Source organism: Cyprinus carpio, chromosome B20 (assembly GCF_018340385.1).
Source record: "Cyprinus carpio isolate SPL01 chromosome B20, ASM1834038v1, whole genome shotgun sequence".
Taxonomy (NCBI): Eukaryota; Metazoa; Chordata; class Actinopteri; order Cypriniformes; family Cyprinidae; genus Cyprinus; species Cyprinus carpio.
In genome coordinates this window covers 13289301-13311904 of record NC_056616.1, presented here as the reverse complement: position 1 = coordinate 13311904, position 22604 = coordinate 13289301, and the positions used below count along the sequence as shown (strand labels likewise).

Below are 22604 nucleotides of genomic sequence, written 5' to 3'. Positions count from 1 at the left end.
ATGGCAAAATACTGACATTTTTCTTACAAAGACAAAGAAGGCCCTCATTATAAACTGTACAATCAAAAGGCCAACTGAGAAACAAAGCTGAGAAAACAAAATTCAGACAGACTGTTTGTTGCTTGGGGGAGAACAAGTCTGGTCACGATACGTTTAAAGACAATGCAAAAGATGAAGACAACAAAATGGAAAACATTCACACACTCAGTTGTCTGACATTCCAGTTGCTATTTCCTGTGCGGTAGGAAGAGGGCATGCCTTTGCTCAGGAAGTGATGTGGACACACTGAGAGACCACTCTTGCTCCGCAGTCTGTGTAAACATGATTGTATATGGCTAAGGCTTTCTCACTCTCCAAACTCCCCTGACATTTAGAAGAATAAAACTAAAACATACATCTTATCTGCTCCAAAACAGTCTGTTCCAAAACAATATATTACATTTATTTCAAAAAGCGAGTATGATTAAAGAAACAGTTAACAGTTCAGATGAGTCAGTGGTTCCTTTACACATACAATTATGAAAGAAGCGATAATGGGGCAACTCAGTCGAAGCTCGACAGCCAATTTAACAGTTTGTTGTTTTAGGGTGAAACAGTCATGTGGTTGTGATATTATGAGTAATGGCAGGAAAAACCTAATGCGGGATGAAAAGTGAGAAGGTTGCTACTCATATTAGGTAGGAAACTGCCCTTTGGCTGTTTTGTCGCATGAGCATGAAAGGAAAAATTAGTCATTTATGCACCTCCATGTTCTTTTAAACCTGTATGACTTTCTAAAAAAAGTTGTAATGTACCAGACAATGTAAGTGGATGGAGACCAAGGGCTGACAAGCTCAAAAAAAAAAAAAGAAAAAAAAAAAAGGAGCATCATAAAGCATCATAAAGAGCAGCTTGGACATTGTTTTATAAATACCGCATTTTGTGTTTAACAGAAGAAAGAAAGTCAAACAGGATTTAAAAAGAAATGAGGGTGAGGAAACAATGTCTAAATTTTAATTTTTGACTGAACTTTTACATTAAAGATAGCTGAAAAATTAACATTTCAGTTTCCTCATTTACTCTCCCTCAAGTATGAGATTCTTTCTTCTGTTGAACACAAAGGAGGATATTTTGAATGTTGGTAAGCAAATTGCTGGCACCCATTGACTACCACAGTATTTTTTTCTTCCATACTATGAACGTCAATGGCTACAGTCAACTGTTTGGTTACCAACATTCTTCAGAATATCTTTTTTTATGTTCAGCAGAAGAAAGAAACTCACAGGTTTGGAACAACTTGAGGGTGAGTAAAGCCCCAATCAAACCAAGAACGATAACTATAAAGATAACGATATTAGCGCCCACACCAGCGGATGATATCCTCTGTTTATTCTAAATTCTCAAGCTTTGTGATAGGAAGATTTATTCTGAGTGGTTGTCCTTGATTTTATCGTTCATCAGCTAAAAAAAAAATTGTTCTGAAAGTGATTCCAACGATATTGTTTCTCTGTGCCTTTATCGTTATAGCTGTGAACGATTTTTTGAACTATATCCTTATTGTTATCTTTATGGTTATCGTGCCTTACATGATTACAGAGCCCCACACATGACATGCAAGAAAAAAAAAATAAATAATGTACCCGATTTACTAATTTGTTCCCTCGATGTACTAAATCGGGCACACGATTACTATTTCGATCCCTTGATTTGCTAAATCGTGCGCACAGTTTACTAATTCGTTCTCTCGATTTATAAATCGTGTGCACAACTTAGCAAATTGAGGGAATGAATTAGTAAATTTAGCCTACTATTTTTTGCCTGCATGCCAAGTGCAGGGCTCCGTGAATGATGAAACTGAAATGTTCATTTTTGGCTGAACTACTACATTAAAGTTCTGAATAACATAAAGAGGAAGACTGTTTGAAGCGCTGCAGATGTTAAACTGGAGGCACACTATAACGGACCTCTGCACTGAACTTGTCATTTCTCTTGGGCAGTGGAGGTTTCAAACGAATGTCTCTCTTCAGGATCATCTCCTCGTTGGCGTATATGGGGGCTTCTGCATCATCAGAGTGGTAGCCAGACTGATAGCCGCTGGTCTGATTGGAGGATTCAGATGCTAAAGACTCCTTACTCTTGCATCGCAGTAGTGGGCTGCGGATAAAAGCATGAACGTGTTTATATGATTGTGAAACTGCCTTGGTTTGTAGCTCTACTGAGATCAGGATGAATGAGTCACCTGAAATTAAGTGGTCTTTGCGCGTGCCGATCCAAAGCTTTCATTTGCTCACGTGACAAGCCCACGCCACAGTCCATGTGACCATTCTGTCACATTTAAAATCAGCATTTAAAATTGACAAGTCAAAAACATATTTTTTGAAAATCTAAAAATAGATCTAAAATATTTATAAAATATATAAAAAATATTTAATTTCCTGAATCCACTTGACTTTGTTTAATTACACCAATCAATATCATCTATATTAACTGCAGTTAAATTTTTTGCAGGAAAGTTTCTCATTTCTGCTGAAAGTGTTTTTGGATCATGGAGAGATCCGAGTTGTAGTATTGTAGAGTTTATGTACCATTACAGCAGTGTGCTCCAGGGGAATGTCCACAAAATTCGTCATACTTATTGGCACACCGCAACTGTCGATCTGCTGTGGGAACCTGTCAGGAAAGGCATGGGTGGGACCATTATTGTATTAGTTTGTCAAAGGAGAGGTGAAGCATGTTATATTCACAAATGTCAAATCTTCAATGTTGTGTGAACATAATAAAAGTCAGATAACTGGGGTGGGGATGAGTATCAGTGCTCGCAAGGATATAAATAAATCTGATTCATTTCAGTCAGTAATCAGATTTGAGTCAGTAATGCCAACAACTGCACACAAACAAAACACTAGACTGAGAAGTTACTGTAACTAACCCTAGAGGTGGAGCATTGTCATAGTGGAGCTGGGCCTCTTTGTTGCCTGCACAGAAAGCTCTTTTCGATGTCACACTGAGGTGAGGAGCCCCTGATTCCTCTTCCATCTCTCCGTTTGTCAGAGGGATGTAGTCCTTTCCATCCTAAAACACAGGTAACAAAAGATAGTTCACTTAAGAGATTCCATTACATGCTGCAAAAGTCCCTTTATACCTATTTTTGTCATTTTCCAATAAAAATATCTAACAATCCAAATTTACATGAGATGTGCAATTGCATAAGAGCTTTTGATTTTACATCTAACTACATTTGGTCATTTTTTGTAAAGTTTAAAAAAAGTTCAAAACTTAAAAAAACGGTAACTGAAATATAGCAGAAATAAAGTAAAATCTACATATTAACATTAGTGAAAATGTAACTTTGCAAGTAACTGAAACAAGCCGGAGTACTGTAAAATAAAATAAATGTAAGGTAAATAGAAATACAAAAAACTGATATATTAAAATGACAAAGACAAAAATTGAAAATATAAACAAAGCTAGTTCTAAATAGTAAGAAATAATATAATAGTATCTATATAACGCTAAAATAACACTGGTTTAGGCTTGGCTAAAAAGAAGAAAACTATTTGTCAATGAAGTTAAGAAAATCATTCAAAATATTAATGGAAAAAATAAAAGACTTAATATATTAATTTACTATATTAAGTAAATGTATCTTATTTTAAGATATTTTTATGTAAAACAAGACAAAGTTATTATAGTTATTTATTTAGCTATGTCTCAATTACTAAAAATAAATGATTGAGACAAAACATATACTGGTGTCAAGTCTGACCTGTTGAGCGCTAGCTTGTAGCAGATTGCCCAGATGCTCGACTAATTGAGTAAAGGTTGGCCTGTCTTTAGGTCGATCAAGCCAGCAGTCCAGCATGGTCTGGTATCTGGAAGAATTTCAAATTAATACAAGGAAGAGATGGGGTTGATTACAATATCAGGATTCAGTCAGTTGCCACATCTCTCTTTTCAATAATAAGAATAAGGTCCATCTGCTATGTAAACAGTATGAAATAGTATTAAAGTTAAACAAAATTGTAGGTACTACATGCCCATTTTCAGGTACTTATGCCCATTTTCCATTTGAAACACTATGACTGGTATCACCAGAACTACAAAACCTAGATCAACTGCTTGTTTCCAAAAACCTTCAATTTTACGGCAAGATTAAAAGTGTGAAGTATATTTACATCTCAGGTGTGGCATAGTCTGGAGCTCTCATTCTGGTTCCCTCCTTTAGTCTCCTGCAGAAAGACTCATCAATGCACACACCTGGGTATGGAGACGCACCTGCACCAAAGAAGATGGGCCATCAGGACATCAGTCATTCTATTATAGTAGGTTTATGCTGTCTAATAAGCTCAATGTTCATGTGTTACCAAGTGAGAAGATCTCCCAGAGCAGCACACCAAATGACCAAACATCACTCTGTGTGGTGTACACGCGGTCAAAGATGGTCTCAGGAGCCATCCACTTGAGAGGAAGACGAGCCTGTGATGATAAAAAGGAAATGCTCAAGTATAAATGAGTCTATTTCGCTGAACAGCTGAAATTAAATTGTCTGTGTGAGTAGTAAGAGTCCTCACATCTCCTTTGCGGACGTAATCAGGGTCTTTATATACGTCTCTGGCCAGCCCAAAGTCACATATCTTCACCACGCTGTTTTCAGAGAGTAGGATGTTTCTGGCTGCCAAGTCCCGGTGGATACACTACAAACACAAAGTAGCATTATGACTGAAGCAATCATCTTGAATGAATTGTAAACATTAATGAACAAAGTACACACACACACACATGCACACACAAGCAGACCATGGTCATGTGTTTTGTTTTACCTTTCGAGAGGCTAGGAACTCCATGCCTTTGGCCACCTGGAAACTATAGCTGATGAGATCCTCCATCATCAGGTGATCCCAGTCTGAACTCTCTATACATGAGCAGATGATACATAATCAGATGATACATATTTTTATTTTATTTTAAAGATTATAGGTTAATATTTACTGTATGTATATGTGTAAAACAAAGTGTATATTTTGTGTGCTGTAAATGTTTTTTGCATTCATCATTATTTATTAATTCATTAATTTGATTTTTTATATATGTGTGTGTGTGTGTGTGTGTGTGTGTGTGTGTGTGTGTGTGTGTGTGTGTGTGTGTGTGTGTGTGTGTGTGTGTGTGTGTGTGTGTGTGTGTGTGTGTGTGTTAATTTTACAGTGTGATGAATTAGTATTTAAAAGTATTTAAAATGAATACAATTTCATATATTTTCTCAAATAATGTGAGCTCATTTAAGCTGCCTAATAATTAGAAGAATTATTAATAAAAAAAATTATGCTGTTTGTTTATTTATTTTTATTCTGCTGCTAATTTTATTTATACTTATTTTAAATTTATAGTGTGACAAATCAACTTTTACAAATATTCCGTCTTTTTTTTTCAAATAATAGGAGCTCATTAAGCTGCCTAATAATTTAAAGAATCATTAATGATATTAAATTAATTAAACTGTTTGTGTACGTATGTATTTATTATTTAAAAAAAAATATTTATTAATTTAGAGTGTGGCAAATTAATTTTTTTAAAAGTACAACAATACCCTGTAAGTTTTTAAATAATTGAGCTCATTAAAGCTGCTTAATAATTAGAATAATTACTAATATTTTAATTTTATATTCTAATGGAGAATATATCTTTAACCTTAAGGCTACATTTGGTAAAATGTTTTTTAAAGGACAATTTTTTTTATAATGATTAAAATAGTTTTCGGTGACTGAAATAAAAATGAAATAATGTAAAATAAAAAAAATTTGATAAACTTAAACTTAAAAAACATAGGCAACTAACTGAAATTGGAGTAAAAGATTAATAGAAATACAAAAACTGATATATTAAAATAAAAAAAAACATAACAATAAAAACTGAAAATATAAACAAAGCTAATTCTAAATATTAAGAAATAATATAATATTACCTATATAATACTAAAATAACACTGGGTTAGGCTTGGCGAAACAGAAGAAAACGATTTACCAGTGAATAAAGAAAATAATCAATCAAAATATAAAAAAGTCTTAATATATCAATTTATTATACTAATTTAAGTAAATGTATCTTGTTTTAAATATGTTTAGATTTTTAGATTTTCTAGTATAGCATTTAGATGGAGTTGACAGCACAAGACATGTCAACTTCCCAAGTGTATTTCATGATTCATTTGGTAACATCTAAATGACAATACTAATTTAAACATTTGTCACAGTCTGGTACGGTTTCCATAACTGTATTAAATGTGCCATTTTATCTCCGTCCAGATACAGTACAGAGTATCCAAAAGACTAATATACTGTACCTTGTTCGTCCTGCAGCTGGGTCGTGGAGGTCTGTTCTCCCATCCTGGTGCACATGGCGGTACCAGTGCAGATGTCCAGCCGAGTGCTGGTTCCCAGACCCAGATCCCCCTCGTGCAAATCCTCTTCCTGCTGCACCTCCCTCCTGCACGGCATACGTGGCGTTCGCTTCTGAGAAACACAACACGTGTGGATCAGTTTCTGTTGTTGTCAGGGTCAAGAAGTGCCAATATATCAGGTACAGTTCATAACACCTTCAACCTTGAACAACATTTAAAGGCCTTACAGTTGGCTGTTGTCTAATATCTTACATAAGGCACCCAAATCAATCTGACCACATCAGAGGACATTTTTAAAAGGAGGAGCTGAGATCTTTCGAAACCACATCACAGCCTGATTTTACTAGTTGCACTAGGTTATGATGGAATTTACCTTATAGGGGCTGTACTCTCCTCGCTTGCTTTTTAAATAGCTGGAGAGGTTACCATGTTTACAGTACTCAACAATCACCATCAAGGGTCCTAAAGTAGGAAAGAAACAGAGGAAGAAGAGGAAAGGCCTTTAATGTGGGCACACTGTGTTCTTCTCAACAGTTCACAACCACTTTGTGGCATTTCTGGCTCTTTTTTGTTTGTTTGTTTGTTTGTTTGTTTGTTTGTTTTTGAGGGTTTTAAAGGGATACTCACCTCCTGGTTTGGTGCAGGCTCCTAGAAGGTTGACCACATTGAGATGGTGACCAATATGGATGAGGATCTTCAGCTCAGACATCAGAGCGCGGTACTCGCTGGTGGTAGCGCCCTCTGTTGGAGATTGATAATGCTGCTGTCAGTTGTGTTATGAAAGATATGTGCAGTCAGTTTATTAAGGCCAGTGAACAGATGCCTCATACCCTTGAGCATCTTTACTGCTACTGTAGTACAGGTGGTGGCCTTCTCAATACCATATGCGGTCGCCTCCACAACTTGACCAAATGCCCCTCTGCCCAGCGGCTCTCCTGGAAAGCATAGTAGTACACATTTGTGAACACTTACATGTACATTTATAGTACAATTTTTGTGCAAATATTTTAGCTTTACATAAGTGATATTTTTTATATTTATCTGTATTTATATGTGTTTTATTTATCTATCTATCTATCTATCTATCTATATATTTATATATATATATATATATATATATATATATATATATATATATATATATATATATATATATATATATATATCTATCTATATATTTATATATGTTCTTGCTTGTGATTAATCCTAAAATCAAAACCATATTCCAATTAACCAACAATTAACAAAATAAATAAATAAATAAATGTTATATAGAGGAATAAACACATATCACTGAATGTGTTGCATATATACTTTGGTCCAGTGGTACAATTCTTATTATTGATGTTAGTAGTCCCAGATTTAAATGTAGATGCCAATTAAACAAGTAACAAACAAACAAATAAATGCTACTCCAAATCAATAGATAGTAACAGATTTTCTGTTCTAGACAAACATATAGCATCTTACAAGATCTTACAAGTTAACCATTAACAAAAAGGAGTTCATGTAATTACCTAATTGCATAGAACAAGTACACTCATTAAATGAAGACAGAATTCTATTGAATATATACTGTATATATATATAATTTTTTTCTTTTCTTTTTTTTTATATCAAAAGTACTGGAAAGCCATTCCAGATTGGTCCTAGTTAGTTTAACTCCTGGAAACTTATGGTTGTTTATTATTATTATTATTATTATTATTATTATTATTATTATTATTATTATTATTATTGGTTTCTCACCTAGCTTCAGTCTGTCACGTGGGAATTCCCACTTGTTTGCATCATAGGTCAGTCTCTCACAGTGCTCATCCATTGGCATATCATCTGAGTCCAGAATGATTGACAGGTAGCCAGTTTTCAGATCTCCTTCATTAGGCTGTGGGAGAGGGAAGAGGTAGGGAAGGAAAGGGAGAGCATGACTGAATGACAAACACAGTGCAAGACCTCCAACTTTGTCCAGCTTGAGTCTCCCAGAATCAAGCCCTCATTATAAAGACACCCACTAATGAGTTATTGGAAGCCACTATCATACTCAGAGGCAGAATTAAGGCTGGGGTACAGCAGGACTTGGGCCCACGGCTGGCCGGTGTACGTGACGCATCGCAGCAGAATGTGGGCTGAGCATACAATAGAGAAGACGTAAGCCAAGTCCGGGTAGTCAGTTTTGATCAGTCAGGAGAGTGAAGTGTGTGTCTGTGCATGAAAAAGAGAGAGGGGAAGCAAACGAGGAAAAGGGAAAGAGATGGAATGTTACCCGCTTCCTATTACGGATGACGAAGACGATGAGGAGCCAAAGGAACATGGCGATGACCACGGCACCAATAGGCATGATCAATTCCACATTCATCTTTTCTTCTGCACCTGTGAGATGGGTCACATGATCAATCAGACATCACAAAAAAAGATGACAAAAAGATTTAACCAAAATTTATTGGTGGATAGAGCTGAAAAAATGCCTCTTCATTTTATATTAATAGCAAAGGGAGGCACAAATTGCCTGGAAGAACCTAGTTTACAGGAAATATTTGTATGCTGCTGGGTGTGTGTCATGGCTACAAGAGCAAAGAATGTTGATTGTTTGCTGACCTGATATTTCATCCAATCAAAATAAGACCAGCAAGAACCAAATCACATTTGGTTGAAAAATACCATGTTCTCTTTTCTATATATTAAAACATGCAACTGCTCAGTGGATCACTACATGAATTAGTTTTTTTCTTTCTCTCTTCCTACCTTTTACTCTTTGTGGGAACACTGAACGTTTCTTGTTGTGACAGTCAGGCGACAGTCGCCTTTGCAGTGACAACAAGAAATAGTGATGCCGAGAAACAAGTCACGTACACACTGAGTATGTCTCTGTTATTTGTGGGCCTTTGCGCTCTCTGTGCTTTCTGTGTGTGAGGCAAGAAGCGGAACCATACAGAGATGTAAGTGACTGGGAAAAATGTGTTTGACAGAGAGTGATAGAGAGAGGGTGGGACGCCCCTCTCTTCTTTTGTGTTCTGGGATTTTGCTTTGTTTTCTTTAAGCACTCCCTAAAGGATGTACACTAACAGAGCCCCCTTCCTGACAGACTAAAAAGAGAGCTATTTTTGCCACAAGGCCTTGATTACAACAAAATCTCAATGAGGATAAAAGTCAGTGGGAGACTGAGCTCGCCTCACAACCATGACACGTTCAGAGAATGTATCTTCTTAAAACGGGGTCTTTAATAGTGTGGATTAGTGTTTTATTAAATAAATGAAGCCCCGGTAAGCATAAGAGGATTCTTTCAAAAACAAATTAAATTAATGTATTGCAAAACTTCACAGAAAAAAAAAATGTTTAGGTCCTACTGCCCTTTCTTTAAAACTGCAAACCAATTAAATATAATAAATCAAGCAATGTTTAAACACTCACCATCTACAGTGATATGAGCCTCTTGAGAGTCACAGCCTTGCTGGTTACATGCTGTACATATGTAAAGACCACTGTCCTCTTTTTTCACCCGTTGGATGGTTAAGACACGATTTGACCGTTTCAGAATCACACCTGACAACAGAAACGCATGACCATTACTGTCACTGTAAAAAAAAAAGCTTTGTCAAGTAGCCTAATTAATGTGTTTCATGGCATAACATCTTAAAAGGTTTTACTCAAATCAATATTATTTAATATATTATAATTCATTTTAAGGGTCAGACAGACATAGCTTCTTAAGGTAACAATTGCCTATTACAGCTTTATACAGTGTATTACCCAAAGTTGATTAATATTTAATTTGTGTGACATGCAGTAACAGCAGCACTATAACTGACATCACTGGTTTTGTTTGCTCTGTTGGAACCCAGATCTAAATGAACAGGTAGCTATTAGACATTTTGAATATTAGTCTCAAAAATGAAGGGAAAAGAAAACTAATCACCTCTCAGAGTGGGTTTCTGCTGTTCATTTGGTCTGTAAAGCACATTAAAACCAAACTGATTTTTTATTAAGAGATTTTTGTTAAAATCTCCTTTTTATTAGGAGATTCAACAAAACAATAAATGATTTTTTTCTCAATCCTAAGAATTGTGGTCAAACAAAAAGAGTTCAGAGTTGAGTTCCGATTATTCAAAATCAGATTTCCTTTCAACATGTGAACTGATATCCTCTGAGTAAATTGATTCATAGTATAAAGGTAAAAAATCTGAATCTGTGGCCATTATATGCAACATGATTTTCTGTGAAATCTGACGCCAAAATCTGCATTTGGGATTTGGCAACCAGTGCTGACTTATCAACAGTGTTATTTCAGTATTATTTATATACTATTATAATTACCTTTTTATTTTCATGTAGCTTTTTCCATTTTTTTTCAGCAACATTTCTCACTTTCTTTCTAATATTCATATTTTTTAAGTTGTTAATCTAATATTTATCTTAATTTAACTGCAAATGGCAAAAATCCATACGAAAGCTGTGTAGTGTATTCCAACCCTAAGGCAACTGCTAATTGATTATTGCTGCGGATATAGAGAGAGTTGTTTATTCTTGCACCTATAATATTTTTGTACTTCTATAGAGGTTTTACATTGCTCACCTGATCCCTCCATGACGGTCTGGTTGTCTTTAGTCCAAACTACAGTAGGGGTTGGTGTGCCAGACACTTCACACACTAGAGTAGTAGATTCGCTCACATTCACTCTCTGGTCAGTCAGATTGGTGACAATTCTTGACATCTCAAGCGCTGCAGAAAGATATAAACTGATCTGTGATGTACATTCAAGCCTTTGCAAGATTTCTGCAATATATCCCATCTGAACATATGCAAACTGAGCAAATCAAATAAATACACAAATAATGACTGTTTTCAAACAAGTTTCCTAAAAATCACTCACTGTAAAGCTATGGACTAACCTCTGAGTCGGAGGTTGTGAAGTAAGCAGGTTCTCTCACTGGTGCCCACATTCTCCACTTGGCAAGCGTACAGGCCTTGGTCCATCAATGTGGCATTGGGTATGGGCAGGTCCAGCGTTGCATTGGTGCCCTGCAGGCCTGATATGGTGACACTGGTCTGGTGGAGAGGCGACAGGGTAAGGGTGTCACAGGGCACGGCTGCTGGAGAGGCATCAGGGTTGGCTATGTTTGTTACCCGATACCAACGCAAGTTAGAGTACAGCAGTCGATCGGCTACACAGCGCATTACCACATCCTCTCCCTCAATAGGATTGCTGGAGGGGAGGACGCTTAGGTTGAGGAAACCTGTGATGAAGATAAAGATCAAAAGTTCAGATTTGACCACTTCTTAAAATTTAATTGCAGTTAAGTTGGGATGTAGAGTAAAAACTGTGTCAGCACTCACGAGCTACTTGAAACACAATGACCCGCTCTTCTATTCCCATCTTATTGGAAGCAATGCACCTGTAGAGAGCATGATCAACTGCTTTCTGGATCTTCAGTGTGCTGATGGTCTATTGGAGAACAGCAGATTTTCAAAACAGTATCGAAAGGCAATGGATGATTTTAAAAATCACCAACAATAATGCAGTGTGGTCCAAAGGTCTCAGATCACTAGTGAAAATGCTTCTCCTCTGCATTTTCATTACAAATTTGAGTGAATAGTTAAATTGAAAAATGTATGTGAATTTAGAAATGGTTTGTGCCTCTTTTGCTTTAATGATAGCGAAACTCATGAACTCATCAAGTGTGCTTAGAATCTGATGATCATGTTCTCCAGCATCATTGTGATGATCCACAGACCACCTTAAGCTTCAAATATTTGACTGTCTTACAAAGCACTTCTTGCTGTACATTCACTTATTTGATTAGTGACCTAGAAATAGTGCAGAATCATATTTATTTTACAGTACATTCAAAAATTTATTTGCTTCACATTTATTACCAGGTTTAAATTCGCTTTTTAATCATATTCTCAGACTTTTGGACCCAGCAGTGTATTTTGTGTTTAGACATTGCTTTTTGCATGTTCAAAGGCTGAGCTGAACACAGCTGGCACCCTACTGGAATTGATGTTTACCTTAAGAGAGCGTTCAATGACAGATGTGGGGCTGATGATGGGGTTTTTCCCAGTGTTGTTTGATATCTCCCTCCACTTGCCACACTTAACCACATTTTGGTCCGACTTAGGTCTGTGAATAACACATAATAATATGATTTACCAGTTTGTTTGTAGTAAAAAAAATCTCATGAAATATCAAAAAGTAAAGCACTAACTATCTACACATCTCCAGCAAGAACAGAAAACACCACACGGAATCAACAACAACAATGCACCTATTATTAACAGTCTAAATTTAGACCATCCTATAACAGACTAGACGTTCCTCTCTTATTCCACTTCTGTGCCACACATATTTATGAGCAATAGGAATTATTACAAATGTCAATAAACAAACATCAGCTTTAAACTTGGGTTAGACATCAGCACCTCATGTATGTCAGCCAAGGGAGACGAGACAGAGAAAGAGCGGAAAAGGGAAAAAGAGATGGAAAAAAAGACAAACACAAAAATAGAACACATGAAAGCTGTAATGAAAGGTTAGAGCGAGGGTGAACACTTGTTAGTAGGATGCAGTGATAGACAGTGTGCTATTTTCATGTTAGATCAAGGACAGGATTTTTGAATGCGTCTGCTTTCAGAACAACAGGAAGTTGTGATGAGGACTACGGAAGTAGGTGAGGGTGCAATCTGAAGATAAGGCTCGCGTGATGCCTGGCCCTGAATGCTCATTACATGATCACAACATCCTTGGAAGTGATCTTCTGTAAATGCAGGGTGCCAATCAAAGTCACAATTCAACCAAAACTCACTGGAGCTGATTTCTTAGTAAAGCAGATCTCTCTAACCAAGGCAGGCTGGCTGCCCAATCACAACAGTTGTTTCAGGATGAATGCCCATTTAGAGCACAACATGCTAATGAACTGCACTGTGGGACACCAGGAACAAATATGCTTGCACAGTTCTGATACATTTTCTCTTGGAATAAAATGCAAACAAGGACATGCAAACATTCTCATTCCATTCTTATTTTGTCAGCAAAACAATGATGACTAATGATATTATCATCAACTTAACACAGTTACTGGCTTCCCCACACAAATACAGGAAGTATATTTAATTTTCATTTTAATTTTTAAATGTTACCATTTAGAGAGTATGATTTTGACAGGTTTTGCTACAGGCAAATGCTGATTTGTTAGGTTTCTGCTGCCTCCTAGTAGCAAGCTGTTTGTGAGGTCAAGAGGAAATTCTGTTTTTGCTGTGATAAACGTGTTTTAGCATTTGCATTACATCTCTTCCAGATGAATGTACAAATGAAAAATATCATGAACAAATTTTGTCATAAAAGAGAAATATTTACAGTAATATAAACACAGAGCAGATATAAAACTGCAAAAAAAGAGAGAACAAGAAACATGCTCTACATATGTTTGGGTATACTAGTGTATGTACACTGTCACACACAAGATACTAGATTTTCTTCTCATAATATAGTACAATACGATTAAAGACAACTCAAGCAAATATAATATGTTGGTAAAATACTAACAAAAATAATGCATGTGTGTATAAACTGTAAAATGTGGCATGTTCAATTGTTCTTCAAATAACTATCACTTCCCTAACCTAATTAAATCAGGATAATTGAGTTATACTAATTATACTAATTAATATTTTTAATAAATTTACTTGTTACCACATGAATGACACATTTATCTGACATTAGGTTTCTATTTTTTTTTAACAGTCTACATTCTTGGCAGTATTACACAGGTTACATTTGAAGCAAAACAAAAACAATGCATCAAATCATGTGATATAAGACTTACAGAAATTTGACTGGGCAGTCCTCTCTCGGCATCCACTGCCATTGTATTGTGACAGGGCTGGATCCTCCGCTAGCTGTGCATCTGAGGGTAGGGCTACTGCCATACATGTGAACATCTCGATCCAGCGGCACTTCCTTCTCAAAGATCTTAGGGTGAACTGTACATATAAACACATAAATGAACAGACTAAGAAGAGAAGAGAAGAGAAGAGAAGAGAAGAGAAGAGAAGAGAAGAGAAGAGAAGAGAAGAGAAGAGAAGAGAAGAGAAGAGAAGAGAAGAGAAGAGAAGAGAAGAGAAGAGAAGAGAAGAGATTCACTACCATTAACCAACAGTTGAAATGTTCTTCTCTGCTCCTCCTTGGTAATCTTATTTGTCATGACAACTGTGTAATTCCCAGCATCCTTCTCTGTAACCCCATATATAGTAAGATATCCTCTGTTGGGCTTCATTCTGTACTCATCCTTCCACACTATCAGCTGATTATTCTTATACCTGGATGGACAAGAGTGAAAAGTTCAGTCTGACTTACACAAAATCCTAATCTATTCTTTAATACACTAATCACTTACCACTTGACAGAGGGCTCTGGATAAGCATCATATTTAACCAGGATTTTTGCCTCTTCCTGGCCAGCAGTTGCCTCCACAGTCTGCAAGATCTGATCATTGAGCGCTATAAATGGTTTCTCTGAAATATCAATTTATATGTTAGCAAAATGTATTAAAACATAGTTTTATGTATTATGTATTATTTGTATTGTAAAACACATGCTCTTTATGCTATCTATGCCAGCAGCATATAACTGGCTTAGGTGTGCTGGCAGCACTGAAATATAGATTCTTTCAATGATTTAATGCTCTCTTTTGTTTAAAGGGGTCCTATTGTGCTTTTTCAACTTAAGTTAGTCTGTAATGTTGCTGTTTGAGCAAAAAAATAAAAAATAAAAAATCTGCAAAGTTACAAAGCTTAAAGTTCACTTCAAAAGGAGATATTTTATTTAACAGAAATCACTTTTCAAAAACTACAATGAACGACTCGTTTGGACTACAACACACATTGCCTGGGATTTGTTTTTTTTTTAAGTGAACAGATTGTTTTTTGATGTGGTTTGTGTTCACTAGAGAAGGCAACAAGTGTTATCACTATGTCGGAGACGCGCTAGCTTTCCCAAGCAGACAAGCTTAGAGTGGTTACAATCATCCGGGTTTAAATCGCACTCAAATTGATTTGATTTCGACACAATATTTACACTGAAGCTCGCAGCAGGTGGCTATGGTAAGGGGCATGACATTTCCAGACCACGCGTTGAGTGCTGCCAATCACAACACACACTGGCCCAGCTAACCAATCAAAGCACATTTCATATTTCAGAAGATGGGCCTTCATTTGATACAGGAACTATTCCAGCCGTTCATGCCAGACCGGGGAGAGAGGTGTTATAATAATGTAAAATATGGGAAAAATAATGTGTTTTTCGAACAACCTAGTGTGAGAGCCTGTTCTAGTACACACCCAAAACAAAAATCAAGACTTTGTAAAAGAGCATAATAGGACCCCTTTAAAGGGATAGTTCACCCAAAAATTTAAATTCTGTCATTAATTACTCACTCTCACAAAGAAAACATAAATAACGACTTTATTCAACATTTTCTTCTCTTCATCGTGGTACTCTTGTGAATGATGCCGAACTGACGCGGAAGAGAAGAAGTAGTTGAATAGAGCAGGTTTTTTTTAGCATTTCGTAACAGCTATGTTACAGTTACAGTTGAACCACTGATGTCACATGGACTGTTTTAAAGATGTCATAATTACGGTTCTGTGCCTTGACCGAGGTAATTCTCTTGCTGTCTATGCAGGGTCAGAAAGCTCTTGGATTTCATCAAAAACATCTTAATTTGTGTTCTGAAGATGAACGAAGGTCTTATGGGTTTGGAACGACATGAGGGTGAGTAATAATGACAGAATTTTCGTTTTTGGGTGAACTATCCCTTTAAGTTGTTTTTTCTAAAAGCACATACCATAGACGATAAGGGGTGCTCGGGCAATCTTCTGCATCTGACCACTAGAGGCTGTGCATATGTACTCTCCTGTGTCATTTACAGTTACATTCTCTACAATGAGAGTATTGGACAGTTCTAAGGAGTTCCACAGCTTCTTCTTGTAGGATCTGGTCTCATAGCGTGTCCTTGGTATTGAGCTGTTGATGCCTCTCTGCAGGAGGAGAGAAACGGTTTAAAATATGCATGATGTTATTTATTAATTGCAATCCAACCAAAACTGAGCTGGACTGGGCTGAATCGAATCGAATTATAAAATCAAATCAAATTATAAAAATATGAAACATATCAAACTGAGATTATGATTGAAGTGTCTAAAGTAAAACACAAATGTCAGAAAAGATTAGCTGATGATAAATTTGAAAGGAATGTTCTGGGCATGTGTTACATTATGTAAGTTACCAAAGAAATAAAAAATATTACAATTTAGAAATGAATTCTCTCTCTCTCTTTCTCTCTCTCTCTCTCTATCTCTGTATATACTACTAATAATAAATGTTTCTTAAGCTGCAAATCAGCATATTAAAATGTTTTCTGAAGGGTCATGTGACACTGAAGATTGGAGTAATGGCTACTGAAAATTCTGTTTTGCCACGACAGGAATAAATTATAAATTGTAAAATATATGAAAACAGGTATTTTAAATTGTAATAATATTTCTATAGGAGAAGTTCTAGTTATTTGTCACCATTTATGGTTCATACATCAACAGAGACAAGCTGTCACACACCTGCTATCAAATAAAGACGGAACACACAGCTTTTGTTTAGACTGTTTCTGGCTGTTTTTCATCACCGGACATTGTGAACTTATGTAGAGAACAGGAAGGAGACAAGTAAAAAAAAAAAAATCCAGTTTTTTTTCCTGTGGCAATCAAGGTTATGTCACAAATGCCGAAGACTGAGGTTAACTTGTATTACAATTTTCTGAATAAGTTACTGACCTTCTCATGAGGGAAGGTCCACTGAAAGTCAATTCCCACATTGAGTTCGGTGTGAGCGGTGCAGTTTAGCATTAGCCTCTCCCCTACGGTTAGCCTCTCATGAGGTGGACTCAGGGTGAGGTCATGGATCTTGTATCCTGCGGAAGAGGCAAGGGGAGTAAGGGACGTGCCGGGTGGAGCATTGTTCTCATGAGACCAGGGCAGCTGATCTCACACCAGACTGCTCTACAGTCTAAACAAATACAATCTTGCCTCCTCAAAAACAATTTTATCATTTCTGACATGCATGCAAAGAGTCAGATGCATAAACCATAGTCATAATATATTTCTTAATCACAAGACTTCATGCAAATGAGCATTTTGTCTTTGTTATTTTTTTTTGCTTACCTACGACAGCCACAATGTAGGGTGATGACTGATAGGTCTCATTTCGTATAGTGGTTTGGCAGTAGACCACCCCAGCATAGCTGACCACATGACTAGGCAGGATGAAGCCCCTCTTGCTATCCCAGATAACCTCTTTCCCATCAGTGGCCAGCTCTTTTACTGGATACTTCTGTTGAAGACAAACACCATAAACACATTTTTGAAAGACACTAAATCCCCGTTCACATCAAGAATGATAACTATAAAGATAAAGATATTAGCATCTACACCAGCGTTTATTGTTTATTTTAAGCGCACACGCATCTGCCGCTTTAAATTCTCGAGCTCGATATCTGAGGACGGATTCTGATTGGATGTCAATGTTTGTATCGTTCATCAGCTGAAAAAAATCATTCTGCAAGTGAATCCAGCGATGTTGTTTCTCTGTGCCTTTATCGTTATAGCTGTGGTGTGGCTATTCTTCAATATTGAGAACGATTTTTAGAACTATCTTTATCATTATCTTTATAGTTATCGTCCTTGGTGTGAATGGGCCTTAATACTTTTATTAAGTAAGGATGAATTCAATTGATCAAATAAGGAAAGTAAAGATATTTATAATGTTTCAAAAGATTTCTCTAAATGCTGTTCTTTCTATTCATCAAGGAATCCTGAAAAACATTTTCCACAAAATATTAAGCAGCACGATGAAAATCATCTTTAATAATGATAAGCAAAGTTTCTTGAGCAGCAAATCAACATATTAGAATGATTTATGAAGAATCATGTGACACTTAAGACCGGAGTAATGGTTACTGAAAATTCAGCTTTGCATCAAAGGAATAAATTATATTTTAAAGTATATTCAAATAGAAAATTGGTAATTAAAATTGTAATATTATTTCACAATATTTATGTTTTTGCTGTATTTTTTGTAAAATAAATGCACTTTCAAAAACATTAAAAAAAGAACTAAACTTTTGAATTGTAGTGTAATTTGCTGAAAACTCACTACAAGTTTTGCACAAATCACAACAGCAAAATTAACTGGTTTTATTTAGATCAAAAATAATATTTAACATCACTGAACTATTCTTAACACATAAAAATGATGCCAATGAAAATTTACATTTAGATTAAACAGAAATAACTCCTTAGAAATAGAAGGTAACATATAGGTTAACAATGTAAACACTTACTGTGTACAGTGTGACATCTAGGTTCTCCACAGATACCAGACAGGGAATGACCACCTGTTCTCCCTCACGAATGAACACCACATCATAATCTTGAGCCATTCGGACAAATGGCGTACGGTAATCTAAAAACATAAGCATGTATTCTATATATTTATCCAAAAAGTTATTTATAAAAAAACACATGCAGAAAAGATAATGTTGACAAAATAATGCATAATACACCAGTGCTTACAAATTGTTATGCACATTTGATCAGGTTTCATAGTTATGGAATAAAGTAAGTTTACCAAACAAAAACACATTTCCTATTTTGTCTGTCTGGACAAGGCAGATGTTTACAGCTATTATGGTTGAAAAGGGAAGTAAAATGTGGTGGTTCCACCAGAATGAAGAGGTTATAAAGTTTGAAGAGGTCAAGAGGTTATCCTGAAGGATAACAGTAGAAGTATGCGATGAACACATTTTTGTAAAATTCCAACTCTCTCGCACCCACTTTCTCTGAAAGAGAGTGGGAGACCGGGTTGGAAAGTTATGAAAAACATGTTCATCTGTTTGTTAAAAACGTACGTAAAAAAATTACAAATGAAAATCATACCCTGTATGAAGACATACACAGATATAGAAGTCTTTCCATCCTCTACAGGCAGGTTTTTATAGAAGCAGCGATATCCTCCAGTCTCATTGGCTACTGCTTTTGAGAGCGTTAAAGTGCTACAGAAGAGTCCATTGCCACTACAGTCTGTTGTGGTGAGCCGGGTTTCAGAGCGGGTTCGGTTATGAGGTGTAGACCACTCAAGGATCTGACGTCCCCTGTGTAACAGGTTGAAAAGACAATGTTCAAGCAAAAATGACATTGTTTAGCTTCATAAAAAAATAATAGCTAACAAAAACAGCACTCTTGTGGGGAAAAGTAGCTTCAGAATGAAAATGAATGAAGACAGAAATGCTCTTCTCTAGAAGCAAATATTACCTGCATGTGATCTCCAGTGTATCTGAAGCATTGATTCTGAGAGTCTTCTCAGTGATGTTTAAGGTTGGAGGATCAGGCACAAACCTGAGCTCTATCGCTGCAAGAAAAAATACACCAGAAGGTTTTAATTAAGGAAAGCGGCTGATATTTACATAAATACTCACTAATTGATTTTAATGAGGACTCTAGATCAACACTTACTCTGCCTTTAGATAAATTTCATATGTGCCATTTATTACAGGTGCAAATAACTTAAGTCTGGTTGACCTAAAGGTTACGGTTAGGTTTAGGGTTAGTTGCTTAGTTATGCATATACTAATTATGCACAATTAACTGTTATTACCATAGTAAATATATTTAGTATAACTAGTGTAATTGTCACTTTAAAATAAAATGTTACAATTTTTTCTTTGTTTTTGAAGGGAAAATAATCTTATAAATTAAAATAATAAAGTAAAGAAAAAATTATACCAGATTCCTGCTTTTTATCTTGTTGAATTAAACCAACTTAAACCAAGAGAGACACAAAACATCCATTGCAAATTGGAATCTAGTCAACATATAACAATATTTCACATTAAAGCTAAACACTAGACAGTAGGACCACCATCCTCAGCATAATAAACCACTGTACATATGGCTGTAATATATTACAATAACCTCAAAACTAAATAAACTTAAAAGGTACAGCATGCACCTTTCCTAGGATCTCCCTAATATGGTAACTTTAAGCCCAGAATAATTTAGTTTAGTCCTAAACTTCACAACTTCACTTTATCTTCAACTTCATCTAAAAGCAGCTCCCTTTTCTCTTTTATCTTAAGTACATTTGCAACATACATAAAGAGACAAATCTACTGTATGATCAACAAACCACAACAATTTATCTTTGAAAAGGGTATGTGCAGTTGAAAGACTGTGCTGCTCTGCCGCTCAAACTACAGCATGAGCATGGATTCACAGTCAACTGGAGTGATGGGGCCGTGAATGTCTATCCATAGCCTGGCCTGGTTTTACAATGGATATAAAGGATGCAGACGTGTAGAGTATGGCACAGTGCATTGTGGAAAGAAGCAGCGTAATGTGGGACTCTGGGATATTTTTCCACTGGAACTGCAAGAGCAGCACAGAGGCCTGGATGTGTCAAAACAGGAAGCCTGGGCAGATGGGCCGGGGCCGGGCTAAATGCCCCCATGCTCCAAAGCCTGAGGTGGGATTCCTGCTCCAGAGGAACTAGCTCTGGGAACACACACACTCTTATGGGTACACACAATCATGCTTAAACACATGCACTCCATTGAGACTAACTTATTCAGCTGTTTGTTTTAACATTTAAATTGCCAGGCACTGAAAGCATTTGAAACAACAATGGTGGTGAAGGCTTGATTGTATCTGATGAATAAGAGCGAACTGAGGGAATTACAAGATAAGGGCAAGAAAGAATAGGTTTATTTTTAACTATTCTAAGAGCAAACATCCCATTTGAAATCTTGAAACTATACATTTAATTTGAATAAGTTCAATATTAGCAGTGGAGAACTGGAGCAAGAAAAAAGGTTCCATTGATTAATTCAGTTGCTATATATTACATACAGCATTATTAATACTGTGATGAAATTCAAAATCAAACAATAGATGCATTTTGCTTTTTTATACTGAAGGAACTCTTAATCTCTACTTTACATTTTAGCTGCATTTGTAAATTCAAGTTTTTAAATTTAGTTAAAAAGCTTTGGTTGCTAAAGATTTAAAAAGCAACAACACATGAACAATATTTAACTGTATTGCATTAAATAATATAACATACTAACAATTACATGCTACTATTAAATGATCTGACAATAATATTTATTAAAATATGTAAAACTACATGATGACTAACCTGACTTCACCAACTATGACCAATATTACGACAGAGCACAGAAAACAACATAAGAAAAAAGCACAACAATAAAGCAATTATACTAAAAATTACATAGCCTAAATGCAACATACAACAAAAAAGAACATAAATGACAGGCAACAGAAATCTATACAAATGTTATTCGTGCAAGGATTTATCGGAACGCTATTATAAAAAATATAACGCGATAAATAGCCTACTTTTTATTCAAATCAGTAACAATAGGCTTTTATAAAATAAATAAAATAGGACTTTTATAATCCATAATCCAGCAACATTAAGATTATTTACAATACCTAACAATAGGTTGCCTAATATGATGAGAAAAGTAGGCTAATGGTGATGTGAGCATTTGTATATTTAATATCAGAGTGTGTTTTGTATATTTAGAAACGCTTATGTCATACCTATAACCAAGTTGATGGTGAAGAGGACGTCGACGAGAGAAAGCACATGAGATGTCTTTGCCATCGCCCGACAGTAACGCTGGACCGTCCCGACATGAAACCAAAATTCAGAAGTTCCTTAACTCCTCATCACGATAATACGACACAGTTGTGCTCTTTAAAAATTATTAACCTTGCAGAGACGGATGAAGAGCAGACTATGTAAGGGACAGTTCTGAGTTTGACACTGAGAGAGAGACCTGTTGCGCGCTCACTGACGGACGCTTGACTGAAGTGCGCTGATAGAGAGGACGGCGAGGGAGGAGCGCAACACACTTAGCCTACTAATCAAAGACATTACTGATCATTTAATGTCTGCAGACTCCAGAGGTCGAAGGTCTGGAGAATATAGATAGACCTCAGGGACTAAACTGAACAGTCACATTATCTGAGATCGATTACGATAGGAACCTAATTCAGTCAAGTATTGAGGATGTACAAAACGCATAATTTCCACTAAACAAACTGCTCACCATGCAGGGTGAAAATCATGGTGGGTTGGGGGGCATGGTGACCTCATAATTA

The 22604-nt window shown here is 36.1% G+C and overlaps 1 protein-coding gene across 1 annotated transcript; it reads right to left on the bottom strand.

The window, feature by feature from the left end:
• Positions 1–1648: 1648 nt before the first annotated feature.
• Positions 1649–22326, bottom strand: LOC109066966 (vascular endothelial growth factor receptor 2). Its single transcript, XM_042747253.1, has 30 exons — positions 22041–22326; positions 19731–19827; positions 19356–19570; positions 18761–18882; positions 17583–17751; positions 17196–17332; positions 16214–16406; positions 14765–14882; positions 14515–14687; positions 14195–14351; positions 12381–12492; positions 11706–11814; positions 11261–11605; positions 10944–11090; positions 9782–9913; positions 8637–8743; positions 8123–8258; positions 7204–7308; positions 7001–7114; positions 6747–6835; positions 6317–6485; positions 4800–4891; positions 4551–4673; positions 4344–4455; positions 4155–4254; positions 3746–3851; positions 2909–3051; positions 2565–2649; positions 2219–2304; positions 1649–2133 (listed from the first exon to the last, which is right to left on the bottom strand). The coding sequence occupies exons 1-30, from the start codon at positions 22102–22104 to the stop codon at positions 1917–1919; spliced, it is 4074 nt and encodes a 1357-aa protein (XP_042603187.1). The 5' UTR covers positions 22105–22326; the 3' UTR covers positions 1649–1916.
• Positions 22327–22604: the final 278 nt, after the last annotated feature.

Bases quoted from the DNA above. Each gene is read 5' to 3' on its own strand.
- LOC109066966 (XM_042747253.1), bottom strand. From the start codon at position 22,104: ATGGCAAAGACATCTCATGTGCTTTCTCTCGTCGACGTCCTCTTCACC. The intron at 6,836-7,000 runs GTGAGTATCCCT...TTCCTACTTTAG, and splicing joins AGCCTGCACCAAACCAGGAG to GACCCTTGATGGTGATTGTT. The intron at 4,674-4,799 runs GTAAAACAAAAC...TTGTGTTTGTAG, and splicing joins AGTTCCTAGCCTCTCGAAAG to TGTATCCACCGGGACTTGGC.